The 18,035-nt window shown below is 40.4% G+C and overlaps 1 protein-coding gene across 2 annotated transcripts in view; it reads right to left on the bottom strand.

The window, feature by feature from the left end:
* Positions 1–520: 520 nt before the first annotated feature.
* Cul2 (cullin 2) overlaps positions 521–18,035 on the bottom strand; it is a 43,573-nt gene continuing 26,058 nt past the window's right edge. For both annotated transcript variants that reach the window (XM_036188224.1, XM_036188222.1), the window contains exons 9-21: positions 16,450–16,612; positions 14,805–14,929; positions 13,791–13,898; positions 12,481–12,540; positions 11,796–11,924; positions 11,615–11,701; positions 11,116–11,268; positions 10,787–10,864; positions 7,926–7,992; positions 5,480–5,682; positions 5,009–5,110; positions 2,647–2,763; positions 521–1,872 (exon numbers count right to left, since the gene is read on the bottom strand). In XM_036188224.1, the coding sequence (XP_036044117.1) occupies positions 1,741–1,872; positions 2,647–2,763; positions 5,009–5,110; positions 5,480–5,682; positions 7,926–7,992; positions 10,787–10,864; positions 11,116–11,268; positions 11,615–11,701; positions 11,796–11,924; positions 12,481–12,540; positions 13,791–13,898; positions 14,805–14,929; positions 16,450–16,612 (1,524 nt within the window). In that variant the 3' untranslated portion in view covers positions 521–1,740. The remainder of the gene's footprint in view (positions 1,873–2,646; positions 2,764–5,008; positions 5,111–5,479; positions 5,683–7,925; positions 7,993–10,786; positions 10,865–11,115; positions 11,269–11,614; positions 11,702–11,795; positions 11,925–12,480; positions 12,541–13,790; positions 13,899–14,804; positions 14,930–16,449; positions 16,613–18,035) is intronic.

Raw genomic sequence — 18,035 nt, 5'->3', positions numbered from 1 at the left:
GCCCCCGAGCACCGGTGTGGCAGTGAGACTGACAGGTGACCTCTCTGAGCCACTGAGGCCACACTGGAGTTCTTGCCTGGGGCTTAAGGGAGGAAGGGGGCTGGGACAGAACTCAACGATTCCATATCCACTTCCTGAGTGGAACCTCAACAGAACTTACCTGAACCTTCTTCTTCCTCTGCTTGTCAGTAAATAAGGAGAGAATATTAAGGAAACTTGAATTCATCACAAGTATCTTATCTACTTTTCATTGTAACATTTCTTGACAATATCAGCTTCCGACTTAGTATTTATAAATTTGGAAAACATATCAACAAGTTATCAAAACAAGGACCTTGTTTTTTGGCCATGAATGTACAATATATGCTTTGCCATTATCCTCATGAGGTAGGAAGGCAAAATAATAAAGACAGAAGTCATCAGAAGTCCAGTAGATTTTTTTGAACTTTTTAAGATACAAGAAAAGGTGCAATCAAATCAACCAATCATTAAATAAATTTAAATATGAACCACATGAGAATGTAAATTAAGTAGTTTATTTGTTCAGCATATTATCATTGTGGGTTTAAGGCCTTATCTGTTAGAGATATAAATTGAATATAAACATGAAAGTATTTGTACTATGTATGTTTTAACTACTCTGGTTTAAAAAAGCAATGTGATATAGGGATGGCAGATGGATAATATGGTAGACCAGAGTATTTTAATGCCCCTGTTGTCTACAATAAACAAATCACTGAGATTTCATGTCCCCATACCAGGTGCCTGGTGTAATGAGCCAGAGTGTTGAGGGACATTGCTATCAGCTTATGATGGGGAGTCATCTGCACTGGAGAAGGGTGCTGGTAACAGGCAGGGAGAGCTAGAAGGAATTCATTGTAATTAGAGTCTCCTACAACTCTAGGAGATCAGCAACAGCCATTATGTCAGAGTTGATGCATCATGAAAAGTGAATCAGGATGAGCAGTTCCTGCTCTGCCAGGCTCAAAGTCACTACACAGTAGCCACCACTCCATTTCTTGGTACAACACATCACCAAAATTACCGACAGAATTACATCCTCAATATGCAAAAACTGCTGATGCCATTTAGCTCAAATTCACAAAAGAGCATTTTTTTTTACACCAGATGCAATTTTATGTATTCAAAAACAATAACCTAGAAGTCGTAACTGAAGGTTAAACAGGAGCCCAAGTGAACTTCATCACCAAAATGAAATGCTGTTGGCTGCTTTCAGACATTTACAAATGTCTTATTTTCTGTCCAACCTGATATTCCATCCACATAGAAAAAGGCATTCTGTTTCTTTATTTTTTTTTATTTGACAAGCAGCAACATCATGTTTGTCATTTTAATGTAGATACAATTATTAGGTTATCTGTCATATTACAATATTTAAGTTTTTATTTTATGTCCTTTAAGATACATTTAAAAAAAAAAAAAAACACATCAACTGCAAACGTGAAGGGGAGAAAGCATGGTACCCAACCAAATCCCACATTTCAGCAATACTTCACTCATTCTTTTAATAAAGTTTTAAGAAATGTCATAATGACATGAGCTTGAAATATCTCTAGGCATTTTCTTTGACGCTCATGACGTGGCACTGGTGATGTTGTAAACAGCAGAAAAACAGGGGCTGCCAAATGACCAAAGTATGGAGGCACAGGCCTGCTTTTTCCCACAGGAGCACACCAAATGGTGATGGCAATGACCTCACACCCACACCAGGAGAGGGTGTCACGCGACATAACTGTATTCATCTGCAGATGCTTGGCTGCGCTCAATGTACTGCTTGTCTATCAGAACTTCTATGCACTTCTTAATCATGCTGATACTGGGATTGAACCTGGCTCTTGACTGGCTTATTACCTGTGAGAGACAGGGAGTCAAATTATCTCTAGTTAGTAAGCATCAGCATCCACTTCCAGCCCATTAGCTGTAGGGAACATCACTCTGGAGATTTCAATTGACCTCCCTAAAGGAAAAGGGTGCGTAAATGTTAAACCGAAAAAAGGTTCTGTAACAGACAGACCTGATGTAGCAAATAATACATCACTATGCAACACTCACTTTAACACAGAACAAGGCAGAGCTATCAGTATTTACATGAGGAGAAAAGTAAGTTTGTATGCAAGCTAAAGGAAAAACCTAAAGCTTGCATTATCGAGGAATTAAAGTGCAGAATATAAGATGCACCAAAATAGTAAAACTTATACATAAGCAAAATTACCAACGTTGTCTGTCACCTGCCTACATATTCAACATGCTGCCCAGTCTACTTAATGCTAACTCGACGTTTATTCAGGTCCATATTCTTATACCACAAACCTTTCTTTCATGCAAATTGAGATCTCTGCACTGCAGAGCAGACTTAGGGTGTTGGGTCCCACACAGTTATCTCTGTACAAAGGGAATGAACAAACACTCCAACACTTACTGAAGAGTTCCCTTTTTCCAGATGGACAGGCGATTTTGCACAAATTGACAAGTTTAGGATCTCTATGTTCAAAACAGAGCAGGGCTGGCTCTACCACTGAAATTGTGAGAACCCTTTAAACCAACATTTCTTTAGGCCACTTGGATGGTATTAGCTGTCTCCACATTAACAAGGTGCACTACAAAACCCCACGGATTTCCCCTTACCTCTTGAATGAGGGCATTGTGCCGAAGCACTTTGCGCGCTTTCATGATGCGGACGATAGCAGCTTGGAGATACATCTTCCGGTCCTCATCTACAGCGCTTCTAGTCTGTTCCAGTTCCTGTTTTTGTGGAAAATGAGGGTGACCCACAAATAGGGCACTGTCACAGAGTGTTTTCATTTCTCCAGTGAATTGTGTAAATTCTAGTTACTAATTAGCATCAGGAGCTAGAGATGGCTCAGCAGTCAAGAGCATCCTCTGCTTTCACAGAAGACTCAGGTTTGGTTTCCAGCATTCACACAAGTCTCTCTCTTCTGGACTCCTCTTGCCTCAGGCATGAATAAGGCAGACAAACATACATGCAGGCAAAACACTCAGAGACATACAAAATAAAAAAGTCTTAAAAGACAAATAAATTATACACTCAGAGAGCTGGGGAATTTGGGCAGTTGGTAAAGTGTTTGTTATACACACTACAGAGCATGGAAGAGCTGATTCTAAATCCAGCGCCCATGTAAGAAACCAAGTATGGTGGTGCGCAGGCGCGCGCGTGCGCGCGCGCGTGTGTGTGTGTGTGTGTGTGTGTGTGTGTGTGTGTGTGTGTGTGTTGCCACTGTGAGACAGCCTAGACTACTTGGCCATTATAGACCAGTGAGAAATGCTACCTCAGATTAAAAAGGAAGGAAGGAAGGGTGGGTGGCTGGATGAATGGCTCCAAGGAACCACACCCGAGACTGACCTTCGGCTGTCAAACATGCATGAAAACATACACACTGCCTCACACAAACTAGGAAAAAGCAACAACAAAACATACAGTAGGGCTGAGCCCACATCACAAAACATCCTATTACACCTATAGTGGGTTATACATAAATTGTAAGGATAATGCTAGGTAACTTTTGAAATTTACACTATTCTAAACTATGCTGGAATATAAATAAGCAATAAAAAAGGACTTCAGTTACACAGAACAGTATTTGAAGACTGTTGTCAGCATCTGTGCCAAGATGCTTTCAGATGAAGTTGTAGCAAGTGCAGTGATTAGCTCTAAGTGCACAAACTAGCTAGGACAGGGCTGGGTGGGGGTGGGCTCCTTTGGCTCAACAGCAGACAGGGAAGACAGGCCAGAACAGGGTGATCACCAGTGAAATACAAGGGCTTGAGGTGCAGAGGACCAGGGATTGCACAGCAGCCTTAAGAACAAATCCCTTAGACTGTCGTTCACTCTACAGGAAATGAGACCTTGGTCACATTAGGGTTAAAAACTCATGGTAATTAATCTGTGTGTCTCCCCCATGGAGAAGTTCCTCCAGAGGGCCTGGTATCTTATCTACTTCCCAGCCCAGAGCCCAAAAGGCAGTCAGGAAAGTCTGAATGAAGCCCAGTGATCACTGCTGAATTCAAACACTCAAAAGCCAAGCACACTGCTTCATTTGAGTCTCAAGCCGCCCCCAGCCAGCGCAACACACCAGACACACTATGCAGGGAGAGAGAGCTGTGCATCCACACTCAAGTTTGATAAGCAGTTTTCTAATTTTCCTTTTACAAAAACGAGTTTCAAACTTGAAATTATATCACTTTAAGGAAGGCATCTTTAAAGAGAGAGTAAAGAAAAACTAACCTTCCTAACCCTCCTGCCCTCACTTCTTCCAGTTTCTTTTAGAGACTCACACACTAGGCAGGCACTCTACCTTTGAGGCACACTCACAAGCCCAAACTATGTTTTAAGACAAAATACTGGACTGGGGACATAGCTCAGTGTCAGAGCATTCACATAGCATGTTTGAAGTCCTGACTCAATACCTATATTCATTCATTCATTCATTCATTCATTCATTCACTCATTCATTCATATACTCTCTCTCCCTTACCCACCAACCACTCTCACATCATATAGTTAATGTTTGCTAAGAAAGAAGCATTTTGCTCAGTAGAGTAGACACTGGTAAGTTGCCCAAGTTCCTTTAAGGAATCCTAATTAAACTTATGGAGTCAATACAAAAAAAAGAGGGGTCGACTGGGAAGAGGGTATCTGAACAGCAAGAGAGGGGATGAGAGAGAAATACATTGTATTCATAAATGAAAATATCACAACAAAACCTACCACTATTTATAACTGACATGTGCCAATTAATGAGTAGATAACTCAACTGGAGCTCCTTGAATAGGCTGCCTATTTTTCAAACACTAACATACTGGCAGACACTTAATTCTAAGGCCAACAAATGCAAGAATAAACCAGAAAAGCTTTATCATATTATTAACTTCAGAGTGTAACGGTCTGCTTCACCTCGGTATACAATGGACTCATTCAATCCCCTGCTGAACTATTTCTAAGAGAACTGACATTCAAACAAGCACTTACTTGTGGTGTGTCCTTCTGCATTGACGTAGTAATTTTAAATTTTGTTCTCTTACTGCTGAAGCTCATATTTAATGAAAATGAAGATTCTGCATCAATATCTTCCTATATTTAAAACAAAAACTTGTTTCTAATTTCACATTTACCAGAATTTTAATCACTTTCTATTTAGGAAGTAGCTATTTCCAGGCCCAGCCATTACATATACTACCTCTGTCTAAAGGGGCTGCAGTAACAACACCACTGGCAATTGAGCCAACTCTAGAGGACGCTGTACTTCCAAGGCTCTGATGCATCCAGCTAACCCCCCAAAAGGACTTGGTTCATTTGTGGAAAAGCCAGTGGCCTCTTCTCATGATAAAGTTGCTAAGCTAATTTACAGAGTCACATGGATGACACCACAACCTTAAAACTGCCAATATCCCATAAGAGAACCTGCATCTGCTAGAGCTTGAAGTCCTCTGGGAACGTTACCTTTTCTGAATCATGGTTAATCATTTTCACATCAAGTAATGACTTGATTGTTTTGGTCAGCTCCTTTTCGTTCATCTGGGTGCTGTCTTGAAGTTCTTTGTAGCTGACAGTCTCACTGTTGTTAAAGGCAAGAAGAACTGCCATTTGGTAGGTCGTAACCATAGCTACATATGGTTTTCCCAAATAGTTCATTTTAACTTCGCCTACAATTAAAACAAAAATTGACAGTATACTGATCATCCAAACTGTTTTCATTTCAAAGCTGTCCTATTAATATTTGGGGCTGTTTTTACCTAAAAAAAAGTAAACCAAAGACATCTTAAAGCTACCGTGAAGGCATTCCAGAGTTCCTGTTTGCAGGACAGGGGGCTGCCGTGTGGGAGTACTGAGTATGTAGTATACAGTAAAAGCTGACCTATTACAACGTTGTCGGCGCTGAAGCATAAATAGCAACAGGAAAGCTAAGGTAGAACATAGGGGTCAAAACTGAGTGGAAGAAGGAAGGACAGAGAGGAGGGGGTGGGGTGGGGGTCAGGAACTACGACTAACTGCTTGTGTGTTCTCTAAGTCTGACAGCCCGAGTTCAACCCTGTTATCTACTCTGTGGAAGAAAATCAAGTCCAAAGTTTTCCTCTGATGTCCCCATGCCAGATATGGCATGCCTGGGCATACTTCACAAACACAGATACAGACCAAGATGGCCTCAAACTCACAGAGATTCAGCAAATTCTGCCTCCCAAGTTATGGAATTAAAAGTGTCAGCATCCACCATGGGCAATTTTTCAAAAATTAAAAAACAAAAACAACCCAAAAAACCTAGACAAGTGGTGGCAGTGCATGCCTTTAACCCCAGAACTAGGGAGGCAGAGGCAGGTGGATTGCCAAGTTCAAGGCCAGCCTGGTCTACAGAGTGAGTTCCAGGACAGCCAGGACTAGACAAGAAAACCCTATCTCAAAAATAAATAAAATAAAAGGACCTGAGTTGGGATCCCTAGAACCCACAGAAAGCTAGGCCCAAGGGCACACATCTGTACAGTCAATGACAAGCACGGGGCAAGCTTGCTGGGTGGCTCTAAATGAACCGGTGAGCTACAGGTCCAGTGAGAGGAAATATCTCAAAAAATAAGGGGAAGGAAGTCAGCCAATGTTGACCCTGATCTCCGCACGCACCCAGAGGGTGAGCATATTCATGTGTATACCCATGCATAACTTAAACACAAATTAATTAAAATAATTTGAGAATAAGGGACTACCAGTGATCAGCCCTAAATGGACATCTGTACCCCTCCAAGGTTCAAGGACACTGTAGCAAAAGGGATAGGAGGAACTCGAGGTTGGGGAAGAGTGCTTCTGGATGTGACATGTACCTCTGACCTCGCAGGTAGACTAGGGGCTCTCATAAGGCCCCATCCCTGCAATGTTAACTAAATGCAGCGGGTCACACATATGCACACTCAGACAAAAAAAGGATTAGGGTTCAGTGGGAAGGTATAGATAACAGAGAGGATATGAACAAAGTACATTATTATTATATTTTAGTTTTCATATACATAGATATGAAATTAAAGATAAAAATGTAAAGATCAAACATTTTACAAGGAGGAAAAAATCAGAATAGCTGATTTAGTCAATAAACTTACACAAACAGTACAGTACTATTAATGTGACCCATACTCTGAGATGTAAACCAGTCAAACAAAAGACAGATTACACTGGTACTGAGATGCAATCTTTGAGGTAACAGGGGGTTCCTAATAAAGGTCACGGCAGTAAGGTATATTTCCTTGTACCTTTTTCTGTTTGTTTGTTTGTATTGTAATTTTATGTGTTTAATTTTATGCATGTTTTGCCTTCATGTATGTCTGCACAACACTGGATGCTGTGGAGGCCTGAAGAGGGTGTCAGATCCCCTGGAAGTGGAATTACAACTGGCTGTGAATTGGCCTGTGGGTGCTGGGTCCCTCCTCATATCTTATCTATGAGATAATACCACACCTTTTGCTCCTTGTACAGAGGGAAAGCTGACTCACGGCTCTTTCCAAAGCCTAAGAAAAAGAATATGTGCCTTTGCTTTGGCTGAACATCTCTAGGGAACCAAGAAGAAAGGCAATCTTAGCTAAGTACTTCTATTCTGACACTTCAGGACAGCACTGTGAATAAGGCAATACACAGAGGTAGGGAAGCCTAGGAGAATGGGTATTCAAGAATATCTAACCCATCAGTCTGCTTTTCTAAACAAATTCTCTAACATCTATAAAGTGATTGGCGACAAAAATGTACTGTCATAAAACTCAAAAAGTGTTTTGAAAGAAACATTATCATCAGCATTATAGGCACAGCTGAATGAGGAAAATGGATTAAAAACTAAAATTAGGCTACAGAAATTATTATTCTAAATTAACACAATCAGGTAAATATCATTAAACAAATAGCAATTAAATGTTACCTGTACAGAGATAATGTAACCACGTCAGTTTCCTTCCACTGAAATGCTGGCTATAAAATAATTCAAACTGTTGAAAGAGAGAGATGGATGTCAAGCTATTTTTAAGTCCCGTAACTTATCACTATACTGAAAAGGTAAAAGCATCTTAGTCCAGGGTACCTGCTCAAGATCATGAATAATCCAACTGTTATGTAGGGGTGCTGGTACCAAGCTAAGGTCAATCTGCTGAGTCAGCAGTGACTTGCTGCTCCGATTCCTGCACATAAAGCATTCTACCCATGCAGAGCAGCCAAGAGCTATGACAGACATTCACTTGAGCCCAGGAGTTTGAGGCCACCCTGGGAAACTAGAAAAGGAAGGGCAGAGAAACTCAGACAACTGTCTGCCTATGCAGGGACAGGCAAGTCTACGGACATAGTTCTCTGCTACAGTCTGAGTTCTTACGACAGACATGTCATCATGTTATTTAACTATCCCAGCTTGTGTGTGTATGCCTGTGAAGGGTAGGAGTTAACATCCCAGCTCTTTATTTATAGCCCGTCCAGTTTTCCCAAATCTCAGCCCCTGAAAATTTTACATCTTTGCATAAAATCAGAAATAACATCACAGCAATTTATCACTGTAAACAATATTAATCTGGACTTTATAGATTCTGTTAAAGATCAAATATACCACCACATATATTTCAACATGAAAGTCATACCTACATTGACCAATACAGACTCCTATAAGTGACAGGCAACCAATGTATATGTGTGGTTAATACAAAACAAGATCCATTATTTAACATCCATGTCAACAAAGACATGAACAAAGCTGTGGGGTTCAAGTACCTCTCTGTCCACAGTCTTTTGTTGATATTATTACATTTAAATTTATTATTATGGTTGGGGATTTAGCTCAGTGTAGAGTGCTTGCCTAGCAAGCGCAAGGCCCTGGGTTCGATCCTCAGCTCCACATACAAAATAAATAAATAAATAGATAGATAGATAGATAGATAGATAGATAGATAGATAGATAAGATAGATAAATGATTGTATTGGCCCTGGGTTCGATCCTCAGCTCCACATTCTAAATAAATAAATAAGCAAACAAACAAATAAATAATTGTACGGACACTAGTCTAAAGAGATGAACCAGCAGAGTTAAGAACACATACTGTGGCCGGGCGGTGATAGTGCACGCCTTTAATCCCAGCACTTGGGAGGCAGAGCCAGGCGGATCTCTGTGAGTTTAAGGCCAGCCTGGTCTACCAAGTGAGTTCCAGGAAAGGTGCAAAGCTACACAGAGAAACCCTTCCTCAAAAAACAACAACAAAAAAACCCCCAAAAACACATACTGCTTGCAAATGCCATTCTGGTTCCCAGCATCCACAAGAAAAATGGCTACTAGCTACACATAACTCCAGTTCTAGAGGTTTCCACCACCTCCTCTCACCTGTGGGCACCTGCACTCAAATGCACATACCCAAAGACATACAGATGATACATGTTAGATACACACATACAATTAAAAAAGAATAAATCTTTAAAAATTTTTACCAAAGCTTTGAATTTTTAAAAATTTCTTCCCTGGATTGAATGTGTAAAAGGCAACAGTGCCAAAATACACTGTTCACATTTTCTTATCTTTTTTTTTTTTTTTGGACATAGAGTCTCAGACAGTCCAGGTGGCCTTTAGCTTAATACACAGCTGAGGAGGACTTTGATCTTCTGATCCTCCTGCCTCCACCTCCTGTATGCTAGGATTATAGATGTGTACCACCACACTTGGGTTTGTGATGGAGTGGAACCCAGGGTTTCCTGCATGAGCTATATTTATAGTTCACATTTTATAGTTCACATTTTATATTTCATTTTTAATTTAAAAAGTTGCTGGGTATGGTGGCAAATGCCTTTAATCCCAACACTTGAGAGGCAGAGGCAGGTATGGATCTCTGTGATTTTGAGGCCAGTCTGGTCTATAGAGTGAGCTCCAGGACAGCCAGGGCTACACAGAGAAACCCTGTCTCAAAAAACAAACAAAATATATACTCATGTATTTACCCATTTGTATGAGTGTGCATGCGTGCCTACATCTGTACACATGGAGTCAGCAAACAACAATCTATAAAAGGTCAACCTTCTAGGATTTATGTCCTACTTAACAGAGATTTTCACTTAAATATGTAGCGCACGAACATACATGCACACTTTTTGTTGTTGTTGTTTTTCAAGACAGGTCTCTTTGTGCAACAACCCTGGCTGTCCTGGAATTTACTCTGTAGCCCAGGCTGGCCTTGAACTCACAAGAGACCCATCTGCCTCTGCCTCCCAAGTGCTGCGATTTAAGATGTGTATCACCACTGCTTGACTCCATATATATTTGGTATCTCACCATATACTTAACATTCACCTCAATGACAGGGAAATTAAAAGGTTACTAGGACTAAACGAAGCACACATGTGACCTCAAAATTCAAATGGAAATGTAGGACAACACTGAAACTTTCTCTTTTCTAAACTAATGTATATTTGTTGGTGTGGGATGGTGGAGTGGTGTCCATGTAATGGGCCATGCATGAAAGTGAGAGGACACCCTGTGGGAGCTGGTTCTCTCCATCAATCATGTGGGGTCTGGAACTGAAGCCAGGTTGTCAGGGTTGGTGTCAAGTGCCATTACCCACTGAGCCATTCATCAAATCAGCCCTAAGCCTTAGTATAAGGCCAAAACCTTTATAAATTACAAGTGCTGAAGAACTGGTAGGGTTACTATGAACCACACATAGATTCCAAACACACACACACACACACACACACACACACACACACACAAAGTCATTACAATGCCTTTATTCACTGGTATCTTTCCCGCACACTTACCATCTGTACACTTTTTTCTAACTCTTGGGGAATTGCAAATGTGGATGAAGGAGCCTGAGTGAGAGGCCATGCACCAGCCTAGAAAGGAACAGTGAAATGAAACGTTCAGCAGAGAGACATCTACCGTGCAAGCAAGCAGCTGAGACAGACCTTTTTTCCCTTTCACATAATGCTAACAGTGCTGTGGCCTTCACCATCAGGACAGTTTATTCCCACTCTATAAAGTATGGCCCACAGTTCACCAGCTGACCATGCATTATCATCGAGTCATTTGCTAATCTTTATATCACACTGTGAAAATTCAGAAATGTGAAGAAATACTGTCATACCTGAAGGACATAAATTTGGAAACTAATCCCCAAATCTATCACTGTGTCTTGGTTTCTGATGAAATTGTTGAACTTATTGTTGAGATCGGCACTGACACTCATGTCTGTGTACATCCGATGCAGCTTGCTGGTAAACTCGTAACCACAGGCTTGCTGGAAAACAAACGGCAAAGCACATAACCTAAACTGAGAATAATCAGTCATGGATGAATATGGAGACCCAGAGCTGTGTTTTCTTTCTTTCCTTCTTTTAAATTAGTACTGAACTTGGAGATCATTCTAAGTCAATGGACTTCTGGTCATTTGAGTCTCAAACTGACTGACATTTACAGCACTGTATGCAAATACACATATGTCTGACCACTTAAACAGCCACTGTATGCTCCCACATTAAGGACTAGACTGCTGTCAATTATGCAGTCATTACATACAATGAGCTATTTGGCTGTTGTTGGTACAACGATTTCTATGATATTATCACACTAAAGATTTGTGTTACCTTTAATTTATTGATCATGGCTTCTTCAGAATCCATAGACATAGACAACCCATGAATTAGACGTTTCGCTAGCATTCTTGCATAGAACTGCATGAAAATGTAAATGGTTACTTTCAGTGTGGCTTCAAGTTCAAAGAAAGCAAGGCTGGTAAGTGGTGTGTGCACATTTCGTCCAGCTCACCTTCTGGAAAACGTCTTTGTCATCGATGTACTTGAAAACGGTGATGAAGCTGGTGAGCCTATCCTCCACCTCATTCTCAGTCATCCCTTTTGCGGACTTCTTCAGCAAGTTGTCACAGTACTTAGCAAGCTCAAAAGGAATTGGAAACAAATCTCACAAAGGGCCCTCAAAGGTGCCAACACAAAACATGAATAGGTGGTCACTTAGAACTGACGGAAAGGAAGGCCTAACCAGGAGAACAAGCCAGTAAGTAAATCAGCAGCAGCAACAGCACAAAAGCAAAGCACTGGGCCTCAACAGATGCTGTAAGTGGTCAAGTCCGAAAGTTATGCTTTAAAGTTATGAACGTAAAATATGCATGATGGGGCAAGTTTTCAAAACACAAAACTAGAACAAAAAAAAAAAAAAAAAGAACAATCTAACCAGCAATTAGTGACCATAATAAGCAGTATACTTTTCTTTTTAATAGGGTCACCCTATTTGTGAAATATGGTCTCCTTTGGCTAAGGGCACATGGTCCATTACATTCTGTACATAAATTCCAAATTATATATAATACAATCCCAAATTATATATAATACAATTTTCATCTTTTTTCAAAGTATACAAAACAAATGAATTTGCCAGTCTACTAATTTTCCTTTACTGACTTTGCATGAGATTACTTTTAAGCAACTAGACTTACCAGTTCAGGTGCTTTACAAACAGACTTGGGTTCTCTGTAATTTACAACCGATGTAAGGGCCTAAACAAGAAAGAAGACAACCCATGATTAATTACAGAAGCAGGAAAGAGCACACAGGAGGCTGAGGCTCAGCTGTAATCATGTCTACAGTACCCACGGCTCAGCCAGCTCCCTGTCTAGTGTGGGAACATGTAAGTGTTCTACGTGTGGAGGCAAGGTCTACCTTAGCTAGTACTGTGCTTCAGGAGTCGTCCACCGTGTGTTTTGAGGCAGTCTGTCACTGAGTGTTAAGCTAACCAGACAGCAAACTCCATGACCCTTATCTTCACCTCCCCAGCACTGGATTCTACTACCACACCCTTGTTTTTTCACTCAGATGCTGAGACTGAACTATTTCCCCAACAACTCTTAAGGCTATGTGTTAAAAGGGATATCAACCCTGGGCCCTTCTTTTCTTTCTCTACTTCTTTGGGTCACTATTAGGTGAACAGTTTCATCTACCATTAAAGGCAACACGGTAAATTAGCAAGGTAAAAACTTTTGAAACATTGAATAAAAAAAAAAAAAAAAAGAATTTCTTTCTAATTAGCTCAGTATTTTGTCATGCTGACAGAAGGCTAACTTACCACACAAACCAAAAATACTGTTATAAGAATTACCTGTGCCCTTCATTATAAGATGGTATTTGCTATTCATCACTGAAATCTTAGCAGTACTTTTTGATATTTTACAACCTGTAAGTGAATTTCCTATGTCAAATACCAATTCAAATTCCTGGTGTCTTTCAAACCAAGAATGAATACAGCCTAAGTATGGTAAAGCGGTAGGAAAATACCAGGCCTACCACTGTCGGGACCGCACAAAGGAAGAATCAGCACTAGCAGACATCAGGATTATGCACACCAGCATACTAACAACACTAATACTGACACAGGAAACTCTATGGGTGTTCACTGGAACAGCTTTAAAACTACTTATACTCTCGCCGGGCGGTGATGGCGCACGCCTTTGATCCCAGCACTCGGGAGGCAGAGCCAGGCGGATCTCTGTGAGTTCGAGGCCAGCCTGGTCTCCAAAGCGAGTTCCAGGAAAGGTGCAAAGCCACACAGACAAACCCTGTCTCGAAAAACAAAAAAAACAAAAAACAAAACAAAAAACTACTTAGACTCTCAAATTCAAAGTGGTTATTTAATAAGAATTCAAGTGTCTCAAAGATCTCAAATAAAGATGCCTACTTGAAAATTACACATTACAGGTTAAAGCGAATTTCATGTACATATAGCACGTGCATATATTTGTTTAAAAGTTACCTTATCTAAAGCACTCATAAAATGCTGATCACCATTCAAAACAGTGTTGATAAGTTGAACAAATTTACCATGTACTTCCAAAACTGATTCCACAAATAGTGTTGGCATCTAAAAGCATAAAATACAAAGTATAAATCCACATTTTAAGATTGAAGAGTAAATGCTTACACCCCTAAATTATATCCCTCCACCCGCCATCTCTAGCTACACTGGTCTTAAAAATCTAAGACCCCTCTTCCACCAAAGGGGACCACCAGGTCTAACAAGTGCTCTGCTCCATAAACGTACACACTCTGCTGCTGGAACACCATGCCTTAAGGTCACAGGGTGAACCCCTAAATCCCGGGCCTGTCAACACCAGGCGGCTATCTAAAGGAAACCTGAATACTGGGAGCAGAGGATTAGAAAGTCTGTGCCTGTGGGAATGAGAGCCTGGAGTTGGGCAGAATGGGACGTAACTCTTAAGAGTCCCCCTCTGGAAGAGAATGACTGCACATGCATACTCTCACATCTTAGCCTTGAAATGAGGCTCAGCTTTTGTTCAGTGTCACTCAATACTCTGAATCTGCAAACCTAGTAATAAATTTTGAACATGACTAGTAATAACACCGACGACACATGGTCACTAGCTGGTAGAAGCCTCTTCAGAGGTGAGGGTTAGGGAAGCTGAGGGTGAGCGACTATGGCATTTGGAACGGTAAGCACAGAGGCAGAAGAGATTTTAAATCTGCCACCCACAAAGAAACACAATTATAAAGAACCTGCAAATAGTTTCCTGTCAGAAGGTTAACAAATGCTCCATGGCAATCAGCATTGTTAGGGAACAGCTGCTCTCAATGGTTTCTCACAACTTAATAACCCCAGGAAGAACTCACTAAGTTCAAGCTTTAAAATATTTCAATACAAATGTCTTAGTTTCTTTTGACAAAACACTTGTTTATAAACCATCAACGTCAAAAGAAAAGCTCTCTGAGTCTGGCTGATAACACATCCTAACTCTTCTGTGCAACTCACGTGTTCCTGAGTAAGGTTACTGGTCGCTCTAAGGCCCTCATCGTGGATATGATTCTGCAGCTCCTGAATCATGTGAGGTAAGCCGGTAGACACGGCACGGAGCAACACGTACATATTTGCCATGTCTGAGAGAAAAGAAGTGTATTAGCGCCAAACAGCCTTATTATGCAATACATGCTTTACAATGTAGAAGTTAAAGGACCATGTGGATAAAAGGCATGAACACACACACACACACACACACACTTACTTCCCAGCCACCTCACCTCCCTTCCCACAAGAAAGCAATGTTGATGTTGCTCACTATGTAATGATGACGGAGGAACATTCGAGAAAATACACATATTCTTCTCTTTTTCTTTTACTCGGGTGCTATTGTGCGTTATGTGGGCTACTGGCAACTTCAGAATATCTTAACTTGTAAGTATTTTATGCTGGTACATGAAGCAATTCCACATATTTCCGAACTTTATTACAATTACTGGGAAATTATGTTGTACCATGGGGAAGAGTATCTGTAGTATAAACCCTAAAGGTGCTATGGTTGTGTTGATCTTGTAGGGAGATCCTTCTAGGCAGAGAATCAAATAGCAGGAAGCCCCTGTGCCACTGAATGGTGAGAAATGACACCTCTGTGTACTGTGTTTATCTTAAACATCTTACTGAGGTGTTCAAATACATGCAGACAACTGTCCATATCTTAATTACACGGCTCCGTGAACTCTTACAGATGAACATACAACACCCTACATATGCACACCCAGGCTTAACAGACAGACATGACCTATACCTAGAAATGTCCCACATCCATCTTCTAACCACTCCTGCTCTTCTGCCAATGTAAAGTAAACACAGGCTGAGCTCACCTGGTCTGAACTATGAACACAAACAATTACAAAATGCTTCTGGCTGATTTCTTTTGTTCAACGTGACATTTAAGGCTCATCTATGTTGTATTTAGCTTTAGTGTGTTCGTTTCTCTTCTGTAACAGTCTCTGATATAAGCATCACAGGACATGTGGGTTGGTTCTAGTCATTACAAAGAATGTTGCTATAAAGACCTTTGTACATTTTTGTACACACATGCATGTATGCATAGGGAAGGAGCCTCATGCCTAGGAGGCCTGCTGGACCATAAAATACACATGTATATTGCTTTGGTACTCAGAGTTAGCTCTGCACTACGGCTGCATCAATTTATACTCCCATACCAGGGTACAAAAGCATGTCCTATCTTTATGCTGACTACACAGCGACTGAACGTTAGCACCATTTATTGCTAGTATTCCAGTATACTTCTGCTTTAATCTGTGTTAGACTGGACACCCTGTTTTACCTTCCTGATCCTTATATTTCTTTCCCATAGTCTGATTTCCTATTGTAGATAAGGAATTCAACATATTAAGCAAAGTAGCCCTTGAGATACATAAAAGCATAAACACATTTCTTAATCTTTCTACTTTAGACTGTACTTTGAAAACGCTTTTCCAAAAGTAAACTATATTGAGTCAGAAAAGAATATATAATATATCAGGGAGTATTAAAGTGATTAAAGTGTGCTTTAAATCTAAGGTAGAGTAGCAAGCAATGGACAACTTGGACATACCATTTAATTCCCACTCACATGTCCAATGGATGCACTCACCATTCTTTCTTTCTTGCCGAATGATGTTGTGGCACTCTGCGTGTAAGAACTGTAAGTGGTCTGCTACCATCCGTTGCTGACACTCATGAATCACTTTAGTATATGAACTTGGATGCAAGTATTTCCGACATCTAATTTCTTCATCTTTTAATCTACCTAGAACCTACAGAAATATATCCTTATAATCATGAACTATGATTCAAACATCAGCCAATTCTTACTGCCTCTAGGGGAATGCAGGTAAGGCTATGGAAAAGCTTTACACAACCAATTTCAACTAAAATGTACAAATCATTTCAGATCTACTTAGGTTACCAACTATCACCTATCCCCGCACTACATTCTGAACAAGAACCTACCTTCACTCATCAGCCCAAAGCACTGCTGTGTCAGGAACCCAACACAAAACAGGGGTAAAGTGTAAAGGTCAACACATGAAATCGATTTTCCCCTTGTTTCCATTTTATGAAATGGCAACAAACTACACAAACTATCCTTAACTGTCACATTAAAGACCCGCTCCCTCAGACAGGGTTTCTCTATGTAACAGTCATAACTGTCTTGGAACTCGATCTGTAGACCAGGCTGGCCTAGAACTCAAGAGATCCGCCTGCCTCTGCTTCCCCGTGCTGGGATTAAAGGCGTGCGCCATCATTGTCTGGCTTAAAGACTCTTATAGTGAGTCAAATATGCCAACCAAGATCTTTTATTAAAGATTATCCTGTATGGAAAGGAATCAAATGCAAATAAAATGCAGCTCAATACAAAGTTAATCAAAATGGGAGGTAAAGAACCTGAGTAATTCTTTAACAAAACAAAACTACAATATTGTAGCCATTAAGACTATACTAGCAAGGCACATATAAGTAAGTTATGTGGACTAGGAAACCACTCTGTGATGTAAAACTAAGAAAATAAAGTTTATGGGCTTAATTGACCCTAAGGAATTATATAAGTGTGACCTTTTAAAGATTGAGGGTTGTCTGTCAGGAAATAAGAAAGGGAAATCATTGGAAATATAATGAAATGTCTCATTAGAACACTCAATGAGACTCTATTCTACTGGATACCTACTAGTAATGACAAGGGTTCTGGGTAGTTAGAGAAAATAAAGGTCTCTAGGCTTTAAAAGGTGCTCACTGTGTTGTTTTGCTAGTTCTATTACAATATTTTACCGTCCCAGTTAAACCAACTAACAGAAATCATTCAATAACCAAATGCTTGAACCTTAACACTGCAAACCAAAAGCTGGTTAAGCCAGACCCAGAGATGCACATCTGTAACCCCAGGACTTAGGAGGTGAAGGCAGAAGGGCTGCTGTGACTTGAACACCAGTCTAGGCTATAGAAGAACACGATTTGGTTTCAAAATACCAAGAAACCAAAACTTACAAATAAAATTCTCATGTCTTTATAATGACTCTAGCATTCTTTCTTACTGCCATGGAAATATTAACAGGGTTTAAAAGTTCCTTCGAGAGGTTTGACACAATGTTCAGAACTCAGCAGACCAAGAGTTAACCATGGCTCAAATTATTGTATTTGCCCTCCACTTTTTCTTCTCACCTTGTTATTTTTACTTTACTT

This window comes from Onychomys torridus, chromosome 5 (assembly GCF_903995425.1).
Source record: "Onychomys torridus chromosome 5, mOncTor1.1, whole genome shotgun sequence".
Classification (NCBI taxonomy): Eukaryota; Metazoa; Chordata; class Mammalia; order Rodentia; family Cricetidae; genus Onychomys; species Onychomys torridus.
This window is presented reverse-complemented; position numbering and strand designations above follow the sequence as displayed.